General features: G+C 42.5%; 1 protein-coding gene across 1 annotated transcript in view; it reads right to left on the reverse strand.

Annotated features, from left to right (window-relative positions):
* The window catches only part of GORAB (golgin, RAB6 interacting), a 166,958-nt gene extending 166,477 nt beyond the window's left edge, over nt 1-481 (reverse strand). Inside the window, exon 1 of the mRNA XM_085654827.1 lies at nt 280-481. Coding sequence (XP_085510953.1) covers nt 280-337 — 58 coding nt within the window. The 5' untranslated portion in view covers nt 338-481. The remainder of the gene's footprint in view (nt 1-279) is intronic.
* Between the last annotated feature and the right edge of the window lie 11,343 nt (nt 482-11,824).

Consider the following 11,824-nt stretch of genomic DNA (forward strand, 5'->3'; position numbering starts at 1 on the left):
ACCCTGATGGATTTTTAGCAAGCAGCACTTTGTATACTATGACTTGAATGGTTGTTTGTTTTTCCTACAGGACAGAAGATTCCAGCATGCAAGCCGATGTATAATACAACAAGACTGGTTTATCAACACACTCGTGACACTAAAGGACATGCAGCCAGGATCGAGGACAATAAGCATAAGAACGCAACGAATACGTGTGGCTCTTAAATGACATTTGATAACAGAACACAGAAGTGACACGTAAACCAAGAAGGAGAAATACAGAAATAAAAACCATACCTTTTTGGTGCTTCATTTTTCTCAGCTCTTCCTCTGAAAAGCCGGCCCAGCCTGCCATGGCTGAAAAGCAACAAGAACACCCTGCGTTATTATTGATTGCCCTCGGACGTTCTTATTATGCCCCCTCAAACACCAAACCTATGCAGCAGCAAATTGAAAGAACTAAACAGCCAGACCTAAACTACAAAGACGGAAAAGAATGCGGAAGAAGATACGGAAGTCATACATTCTTTTCACAACCTTCGTTTCGACACGGTGGCTAGATTCGTTGTGCAGCAGCTGTCGTTTACGTGTTGAAAGGAAAACGTATTTATTTATTAGCCTGATAGAAAATCTATTTTAATGGAATGCGTACAGACGACAAACATGTGATTTAATATGTTTAAAATATGTGCACGTTTATTTATTTTTGAGTCAAACAAAGTGGGTCTATTTCAAAATCAGATCGGTAGTACTCTTTCTTAAGGTAAAGAAGCATTTGATGTGAAGGGTATCGCTGTCCCGTTTAAAAATGTAAGATCAAGATCTGTTTCAAAATGGCTGTGGGGTTAGCTTCTACAGTGAAGCAAGCCACGAATGTATTTGTGTAATCCCACCCACTGCCACGTCGAGGCTGCTCGGCGATGCGTAAAATGGTGATGATCTCATACTTGTCTTCACGTAGGAAATAAAAAGAAAGACGCGCACATGTTCGCTGATGTGTAATGTTGAAAGAATGATAGGTTATTGGTATAGGGATTAACATCATAACATTATGCACTGGAATATTCGTGAATCATAAATGAAACCCATCTCTTTGCGGCGTTCCTCAATTAAGTTTTGGTGGCTGGCCCGTTGAAGCCAAATTCCGCACGCGTCACACGTCCCATAGAATGCCCACACGCATTGTCCACGAAATAAACATGCGAATGACCGTAAGGATTTGACTTCAAGATTACTCAGTCATAAATGTACTTGTTTAATTATTTTGTATAGCGCCAACTACGCTGCACATCTGACCCTGAAAAGAAGAAAACAAGTCCTAGAAAAACAAGCATTTGCAATGCAATAGGTCTCGCATTTACTCGAGTTTAAGCTATTGGCATTATAAATGACAATGTGTTTTATTTATGTTCCAAAACCAAAACATAAATAAAAGGCATTGTCATTTACAATGCCAACAGCTCAAACTCACGTAAATGCTGGAACCAAAAAAGGATAGCTGAGACAAGAAGTCTATGGCAGTGTGAACGGATTCAATATTTTCTCCATTTGTTCCCCCAAAAATTGTGCTAGTATAAAAAAAAGAAAAATGACAATATGGTTAAACGAAGAAAAACATCCACAAAAAGTAAAAAGCATGCTTTTGTTTCTTTTCTAACAATAGTAAAAATAGTAAGAACGCTCCACTTGCCGCACCGACGGATACTTATTAGAAAAAAAGCCTATAATTCTTGAAAGTTTTAATAAATAATGCCCAGAGGTTCTATTTTAGTAAACACATGTTGAAAAAAAATTAATACAAACAACTGCTCCTGATTTGACTAGTGCTTTATTAACTGCGCACCACTGTACCAGCACTACTGGCTTTATGAATAGTTGTAAATTGCATAAGATAAATAAGCAACAACTACAAATTCATTGTATATAATATGGAAAAAGCGTCCCTTGTTATGTGTTAGGGTGTGGCGTAGCAGAGAAAGTAGGTTCGAGCCTGACTTCGGCTCAACATTATAAGAGCTGCGTACACAATCATGCTCACTGAAAACAAGCACTTATTGCCAGGACACAAGTCCTAAAACGAGCGGTGTTCAGAGAAAGTAGGTTCGAGCCTGACTTCGGCTCAACATTATAAGAGCTGCGTACACAATCATGCGTACACAATCATGCTCACTGAAAATAAGCACTTATTGCCAGGACACAAGTCCTAAAACGAGCGGTGTTCAGGAGCAAGCAGTAAGGGAAATGGTTGAGAATGGAGGAGGGGTGGGGCGATGAGAGGCTGGGACAGGATAGCAAGTATTTAACAGCGGGAGGGGGTTGATTGGGGGACGGGGGAGAAACCAGCTGCTGAGCGCGTTCGGAAAGGCAGAGGGAAACTTTTGTTTGCTTTTTGACTAGTTTGTATCTTTGAGGGAGAAATAGTTTATAAAGCGCCAACAGGAGTAACTCTTTGCGTGAGGCGCATAATGTGAAATTACTGTGCACAGTACAGACATACACAATACACGAAAACACTGCCCGAATACACTTGATAGGCACGCAGACAAAGTGCATCCAGGCGCATACACACACATACAAAGAGCCGAGTACACAATCATGCTCACTGAACACAAGCACTTATTGCCAGGACACAAGTCCTAAAACGAGCGGCACTCAGGAGCAAGCGGCAAGGGAAATGGTTGAGAATGGAGATGGGGTGGGGCGATGAGAGACTCGGACAGGACCGTAAGTATTTAACAGCGGGAGGGGGGTGATTGGGGGACGGGGGAGAAACCAGCTGCTGAGCGCGTTCGGAAAAGCAATACATTGTTTGCCAGTCTGAAAGAAAAGAGAAAACAAGACAAACGACATTAGCAGAGCGGTCCGTGCCCAGAGGAGGCGGTGTCCACAAGCAGGGGTCACCCAGAGAAGTCCGCAGAGAGGCAGAGTCTGGATGCCTGAGGGGAACCAGAGACAAAGTAAACAAGCAAGAAGGGGGTGTCAAATGGTGTGCACTTTGATGTCCTCAGTGGCCGCGCGGCTCACTGAGGACATCAAAGCAAGTGATCAGGCAGTGCTTTTCAGGCTGCCAAATGGTGCGCGCGCCCGGCGCACATGCACTGTATTTGGAGGCCTGAAAAGCACTGTTTGCACTTCCAAAACTCGCTTACTATAAGTCTCGCCAGAGCAGCGCTAAAGCGCTGTCTCAGACGAGACCTAATAGGTGGAAATATAATTAACATAGACAATTATTTGATTTCAACACGGTGAAGTCTGTTGTAACCGATCTAATTAGCATTGACAATTACAATTATTTCACAATGGTGAGGTCTGTTGTACCGGATCTAATTAACATTGACAATTACATTATTTCATCATGGTGAGGTCTGCAGCCCTGCCAAGTATCAAGCACCAGGCGTTAGATTAACGCATTTCAGTGTGGTAGTTCGCACCACTGCACTGAAATGCAATTGTTACGCATAGTAGGCAGAGATAGCGCCTCGAATGTCAAGCCGGTATGGCTGATATACTGACTAAAGTCTTAGCTGGAGTGGCTGGCAGCGCACCGTAGTGTGCGTGCTGCTCAAGGCACTGGGCTTGGGGGATTGGCTGAGCTAGAAGCTGCTAGTGCTACAGTGTATCAATAGAGATGTTGCGAATCCCCCACAGCGCGGCATTACATTTTCACTCTGACGTCATAAGCGCCGCACCACGTTACGTCGTGCTACCGGCTCCGGCTGCAGTTACATTTGCGAGAGGCTGCCCTATGCAATGGTAAATTATAGCAGCACTGCTCACACCGCCACATGGTGGTAAATAAACAAGTCATGACCTCGCTACTGCCGGACCCAACCCCACTAGACTGCAGCGCATGTGGAGCCCACTGTGCAGCAGTAACACCTGCTGCTGAGCCTCACTCAGTGAGTCTGATGCCGGGGGTAGCGCACGGTGCACGTTTTCCGAAGGGAGAGACAAGTCATGTTGCAGGTGGGTGGCTGCCCCGTGAACTAAATTGCTGTGGCAAGCCTTGCAAGCAAGTGAAAGTGTCACTATGAGACACAGAGCCAGGCGAGTGAGTGTAAATCCACAAATTCGTTTTTAGGTCTGGCGAGAGTTTTAGAAGCGGGTTTTGGAAGCGCTTTTCAGGCCTCCAGCTTGCGTTCGCGATGTCGTGCACGCGCGCAACTGCTATCCTGCTTTCTAGCATCCCTCGCATGGCAGGCTTTCCTCCCCCTCTCTCACCCGCTCCTCCCCCTCCGTTACTGCGTGACAACAGACAACAAGCGCCACTGGGCTCGATCCTCCCACTCCCTTACTGCGTGACCACAGACAACGCCACTGGGCTCGGAGCCAGAAATCCTTTAAAGAGAGTCATTTTCTCTCTGGTTTTCCCTTCTGTCTTTGAAACTCAGGAGCAGCAACATTGTCGTGGTGTCACCAGGGCTTTAAGTGGAAGCTTTTTCAATATTATATACAAGCGATAGTTGCTGCTTATTTATCTTATGCAACTAACAACCATTGACAAAGCCAATAGTCCTGGCTTGTTGTAGGTATGATGTTACTTGTTGCATCATATATCTGGATGCAATGACAGAAACAGCAAAATACAAGTTGGGCAGCACACTATACTAAGCACAGATTTTTAGCTTAGAAGTGTTTAAGCCACGCCCTTAATTACATCGGCCACACCCCTTTGAGAGACCCCCCAGTTTTTTATCCCACTTAAAGCCCTGTTCGCAGGCCATTGTTCTTCTTCTCTACAAACTGCTACGGTGACTCTCACTTCATAATCAAGACAAATCTCCTAATGTGCCTAAAATCACAGGGTGTGTCAGATCACACGGTGTGTTGCTTGTGGTAGAGCGCAGATCTAAAATCCTAAGCCCCCTTATTCCTGCTTTTCTTGTATGGCAGATGCTACCAGCAGTCATTTTTGGGCACGCATTTGAAAGTTTTCCCCTGAGTTAGGGGATGTTCTAGTGACTCAAAATGCATTTCCCCGGTGCGCGCTCTGCAGCGGGTGATGAAAGCTGCAGACTAACAGCCCGCACCTCCCATGTGAACGCCAGCAACAAATTAACAACACGCACATGGATAATGACAAAGAGTGCAGACATGTTGTGTCTCCTCTACCAGGGACCTCAAAGAGACTCGACTGACCCCCTCGCTCTATGTGCCAGCCTGTATCTGCTGATCTCGGCCTCCTCTCACCAGTCATGGGCGCACACTTCTGTCATACTGGAACAGTCCCAGCACATTGTGCTGTCTGATGACAAACTGTCCAGCAGCACCATGCTCCACTGTTTACAGCGCTTAGAGGGGGCAAAAATCTTTAGCAGTAATCAGAGCTGCCCTTTGGTCAGAGAGCGCCCTGGGCAAAACTTCGTTTGGCACCCCCACACTCGCCCTCTGGCTATGGTTTGACATTTGTGTAGGAGTGGGAGGGAAGTGGGGCCAGACTCAGGAGAGTCATGAAAACAAAAACAAACAAAAAGCAGCCAAGGACCCAACAGTCTTCTCTACAAGTGTTCAAATTCACTTTTCTTTGGACGTAAGTCAGATCAATTCTGCTGCGGGAGCTGCAGCACCTCTGATGGTTGGCGCCCTGGGCGTCCGCCCAATGCGCACTTGTGAAAGACCTTAAGCACTGTGGAAAAACAAGTTATTATCATTCTGATAAAGGCCGCAGAGCGTCCAGCCTGCGCAAACTTTCCCATGATGACATTCGAAGCATAACGCTTTTTATTAAGAGACGGCCATGGTGGCCCAGCCATGCTGCACCCGCCTCTCTTGAGACCTGCAGACCTGCATCCCGGAGCTGTCTTCACAGAAATGTTCATTTCTTTAAAGAACCGGACGATTTCCTACTACAGACAGCACAGCACTACATGAGCGTTGCACCATGACGCACGTTGTCTCGCGAGAGAGCACTGCCGCACCGGGTCATAGTTTAAACAAGCATTGGCATAGCCAATAGGTCTCGCCTTTGGGGCCTTATAAGTATATAGTTATGCAGCACAATATCCCTGGTGCAACAACATCAACTGTTGCTTGGCTAAACACTTATAAGGTCCCAAAGGCGAGACCTATTGGCTATGCCAACGCTTGTTTTAGTGGCAGCGCGATCAGCTGCCTGCAGGTCGGGGTCTGGAATGGGGTCTCATTTCCTGTTTTACATGGTTCATGTAAAACAGCAAATATGACTCCAGTCCAGAAAGGATCTTGTGACCTTCCACATATTGTCTTTTCTAGAATGTTTTCCTGTTAATGCTTTACAGCTACAGACAAGCATTTATGAATATCCATTTAAAAAGCTGACTCATTATTTCACTTTCACTGTTCTCAACTTGTCTGTAAACTACAATACTATTACAATTTCTAATTGAATTAGAATCAAAAGAAAATGGCACGTTTTCAGGATAAAAAACAAGGTAAATGCAACCGACCATACAGCAAAACATATTTAGAATAATCATTGTTTTAACTATTTGTTTAAAAAATTTGATATTTTCGGTCAAAATAAATACTTCAAAGTTATAGCTTTCGGTCCTGCTTTCCTTACGTAATTTTCAATAGTTGTATTTTACTTTGGCTCCTTACGATTGCACTCTGTTTACCCTGAAGAGGTAATTCTGCTGAAGTACAGGAAAGGCCAGGCTGCCTCTTCTGTAATAATAAATACACAGTACACAAACCTGCCTAATGAGGTGACATCTGTGTCAGAAGGTGGCTTTAAGTGTCACATGGTACGGGAGAGGGGATACACGGTTTGTGACAGTCCGTGCTGGTAGATCCTGTTTTTGTGTCGGGGGGGTTGGGGCGGGGGGTGTAATAGAAAATTAGGCTCATTTGCAGGCAGTATGGCCTTTCACATCCTGTTTGGTGCTGTCGGGTGCCACAGTGCCCTTGCATTTCTGGTGCTTTGCTGCAGTTTTAAAGTCTTCTTGGAGATTCTTGTTGCTCAGATGGGAGTAATGTCTGGTATTTATAGGTTTCCCTCGTCTTCATTGCTTGATTTTGCTTGGAAGAAAGTGTCACTCATAGTCATTGAAATGTCACTCATAATACACTGAAATTGTGAAAATGTCACACGTAGGAATCTGAAACCTTGGCAGCTATGGGTCTGTTGTAACCACTTCATACCCTCCTTGGCAGCCGTAGCGGATCACATAGCCTGGGAATCAAAAATGCACGATTTAAAATGTATGTTGCATAGCTGCCAAGGTTTCAGATTGCTATATGACATTTTTATAATTTCGGTGTAATTATGAGTGACATATCAACGAATATGAGTGACTGTTTCTCCCGAGAAAAATCAAACAATGAAGACGATGGAAACATATAAATATCAGCAATTACAACCATTTGAGCAACGAGAAACTCTAAGAAGATCTTAAAACAGTGAGTTCTGGTACCTGCAGGTCTGTGGACTGATGCTGGACAATAGCTGTTTCCAGGGCAATAAAAATAGAACTGTTTTAAATCGTTTCTTGTTCATTTATTTAATAAGAATTACTTTTCAAATTATATCACTCAACAACACTAATGCAGGTTAGAATTTTAAGTGCTATAGTGCTTCAGTATTGTGAATTCAAAAGCAGAAAAGCTAATAAAATATAATACAGATGTTGCTTTAAATTTATTTAGGAAACAGCCACTGTAATTGGGACCTATTAAGGAAAAACACCAACCTTTTCCTCGTTAAGCTCGAGGTTAGCACATTTCAGTATCCACGTCACAATATCAACTACTTGTGAAGAAATTGTCTTACCATTGATGAAGGTTTTTACAAAAATTTGTATACCACCCCCATGTAGCTTAAAAATATTAATTAAATAATCTATTAACTATAATATTATTAACTGAGTTTGCATGTTTATTAATCAACACTTATTAAGATAAACTACATGTGGGATTGCAATTGCATGGCTAAATATAATTTTTATGACTAAAATATGTACGCATGTTAACAATAGTAGATGTGGTAATTAGAAAATTGCATGCTATATGTTGCTTTGTAATGTTCTGTAATGTTGCCCAGAAGGAAGATCGAAATGGTGAATATAAATGCTTTATATGTTGCTAAACGCTAGATAAATACAAACACATAGAGGGATTAGTAAGGGGTAAACATTAGATTTGTTGTTTCTTTATATTAATTATTCTTTTGTGTTTGTTTCGCTTAAATTAACATTTGGGCCTAAACTAAAGATGGCTGCCGAGACTCCAAGAAGAAGTGGCCATTTTCTCATGTGGCGCGGAGTAAACAGCGCCTGCGCGAGAGCTTCCATAATCCTCGCAGTGACCTCTGAGCACAGTACCCTAACAAGGATGACACATTGGACGTCTTCCAAGAAAGAGGAACAATACACTTTTACAGAGAACCGGAACGACTTGATACAATTTTTACCGGTGACCTCACCCCTTGAACTGCACTGAAATCCTGGGAACACATTGGACAATCCTGACCAACCAATCATGACCACCCTAAACTTTAAGATTGTAACTGCTATGTTCAAGTTCTTTATAAAAGCTTAGCAGAATAGGGACTTACAACCGATATCCTGACGACCTTCCCTTTTTGACTTGACGCTTGTCGTTTGCCACCTCCTACCCTTACTTTGATGACCAGGATGCTGTCCGACTCTTTGACGACTGCGAACTTTTGACTGATGCTTGCACGTCTTTGGTCTTTTGCCAATCTTTGGGACTGTAACGTGCTAGGCAGAGAACTCTGAGCGTTGGCTCATTACGGACGATCTATACAGAGCCAATGAATTAGAAGACCCCAGAATAGTAAGATTAGGTAAATATGAAGTTCTGTGATTCTCTGAAAATTTGATATAAACTTTGCGAAGCAAATGCATATTAAAGCTTTATGAAATTTAGATAAATTATAATGGATCAACAAGAAACAACGAGTTTGTGGTTTTTCAGTTAAGGAGGAAAGGATTCTGAATTTTAAAATGGGTTTTAGCTGGTTCTAAAATCACCATCAACCAATCCAACTAATTTGGTCCATTGACTGAAGTGGGAGGAATGCCTTGATGTTTTGGATTGAGGATTTATAGGCGAAAGGGCGGTAATGTATATTTGTAAATGACTTTCCTTCCCTGTAGGTTATAAGGTAATTCCCCACATGTCCAGCGTTTGAATTACTCATCCCTCCTGTGTGAGCAGACTCGGTGAGAGAAGAAGTGTGAGTGTTGCTGTAATGGGCCCCACCAATGAATGCGTGTGTGAATGAGCTAGTGTGACGTCGGGTCTGCAACGCAGGGAGGTTATCAGTAAAGGTTATTCCCCGTTTGCCGGTCTTGCGCTGGCGTCAGTTTTTCTGGAAGCAGAGTTATGGTTTTTATTGTTTTGGTTTGGTGATTATTGCTTGCAAATAGCTTATTGAATATTGATTGTGGGAAAGTATTGGTTTATGTATTAACACTTTATGTTGAGTCGCGTCGAGTTTTATGTTGTTTGACGGCTTCTGGGATGTAGGAAGTCGGAAGTTTGTAACGGTTCCGTAGAAGGGCAGAGGTAAGCGCTGCTCTCGGGAAAGACGGAATTGTTGTTGCCCTGTAGGTACACGGGGAAAACGTGTGACGAATGAAGTTGCACGGCGCATTGTCTGGGTTCGATTCGGTAACAACGTCGTGTGTTGCCATCAGAGTCATTTTCTATATGAGAGAAGTGTATGGTAGCGAAGGTCACCTGTGAAATTTTGGTCTTAGGTACCAGGAGTCCGGAAGGCACTCTGATTACGCTTATCACTGGAAAGGTAATAGGTGTTCCCTAAAGCTTGCTAGAAGGATAAAGTAGAGGGAAGTGCTACTTTATTAACATGTGTCATAATTCTGTAGTAGGACAGACTGTTTGCTGTTCTCGGGAAAGACAGAATTCTGTATGAATGAACTGCATTTTCCGTATAAAAGTGCGTGAATGAGAAGGCATTCAGGTTAATTGTGAAACTCTGGTTTTATTTCTCAGGAGCATTGGGTCTCCAACTAGGTGTCTTAATTCTGGAGAAACGGTTAGCTAATGCTTGTTAGAAGGGTAAGGTAGAGGGATGTGCTACTTTATCAACGGAAGTAACGATTCCATAGTAGGGCAGAGGTAAGCGCTGCTCTCGGGAAAGACGGAATTCTTGTGAAAAAGGTCATCAACTATACTTGGTTAGCGAAGCAGATAATGGTGGCGTATTTATGTCGTAACTAACAATTTTGTAAGTCAGAAGAACGTAAGAAAAGTTTGACGATAAAATTTGTAAAGGAGGGGTCAGCAGAAGCAGGAGTAGCGAGAAAAGCTGATGTCAGAAATACCGCGCTGGTATTGGCTAACATAGACGTTTCGGATTGGTGCGTTAGTGTACGCCGTTCTAGTAGTGGAGAAATACAGGGTGGCGTTGACGCTCCTGATTTGTACGTTAGTATGAGTCGCGCTGGGATTGGAGAATTGCAGAAGTGACGTAGACGCTCCTGATTGGTGCGTTAGTGTGAGTCACACTACGAATTGTTAAAACAACAGAATAGTCGTAGGGAAATCTAGCGAAACAGAAAAAGACAAAATGAGGTATTATGATTCACCAGAAAAAGAGAAAAAGTCCTGGTTTGGAAAAATAAAGTGTTTATTTAAAAAGGATAAACCAATTAAGATTAGAGAGGGACAATTACTTCCTCCACCGAAATCGCCCGCATCCTTCATGGTTGCGAAATATGGATATCATACTTGTATCTGGTTGGACAACTGGGTGAAGTACACGAAAGGTGATGCAGTTTTGGCATTTCCAGAACATGGTTAATTTAATTTAGCGGTTTTGAGAAATTTGAGAGAAAGAATGATGAATCTAGAACCAAGGCCTAGACGAACTCAATTTCAAGCATTAACAGAATGGGAAGATGAGATGCATGACAGAGAAAGACAGAGAAATGGTGGAAGATATAAGTACATGTTTGGTAGGTCATATGGACAGGAGAATCATGATGATAAAATGAGGAGATGGCGAAGTGCAAATATGGCTGATGGTCTGTTTCCGGTAAGACATGCTGAGGAAGTTGGATTTAGAAAATGTGTGGAAAAGAGAAATAATATTGAATCAAAGGGATATGGTGTGCATGAATCAGAGGATGATGTTCTTGACAACATGTTTTATAAAAATCCACCCCCTTATCAGTCAGATTCTACTATGTTGATACCAAGTGCCCCAGTGAAAGAGACTTCACAGAATATAAAGTTTGAGACGGTATTACCAGAAATAGGAAGGAACAATCCTTTTAAAGAAGTGGAGCAAACCCAACATGGTAATGAAAATTCCAAAGAATTAGCAAAAAGTACTTTAGAATTAACTGAGAAGATTAGGGAATTAACTAAAAATTTGGAAGCCGTAACTGTTCCAGTAACTATAGGACCCGTAATGCCTATTTTTGATAAACAAAAAGATAGTGAGCATTGTTTGACAATACTGTATATAACAGTCATAAACACACAGAAAGCCTAGAAAAGAATATAGATCAGAATCCATGGAGACCAATGGCAAGTATGTTAGAACAGAGTACTCATAAAAATTTGACAGTAAATCAAAGTTTAGCAGACAGGATGATAATGACGACAGAGTCAGTTCTAGGAACACCAGAGAGATTAACACAACAACATTCTGGGAAAGACAGTGTAGGGATTACTTCAGATGAATTGAGTGAATGGTTATGGAGTTTGCAGCAAAAAGATAAAGAATCACAATCTATAGATGTAGCTAAGCTACGAATGACATTAGAAGAGTTAATAGTAGGAACCATCCCAACTGAAAAACTAAAGAACTATCAGGATGAAGAATTATTATTTCTATGCAAGAGCATAACATGGAGAGCAAAGAATC

Source organism: Triturus cristatus, chromosome 4_1 (assembly GCF_964204655.1).
Source record: "Triturus cristatus chromosome 4_1, aTriCri1.1, whole genome shotgun sequence".
In the NCBI taxonomy this organism is placed as follows: Eukaryota; Metazoa; Chordata; class Amphibia; order Caudata; family Salamandridae; genus Triturus; species Triturus cristatus.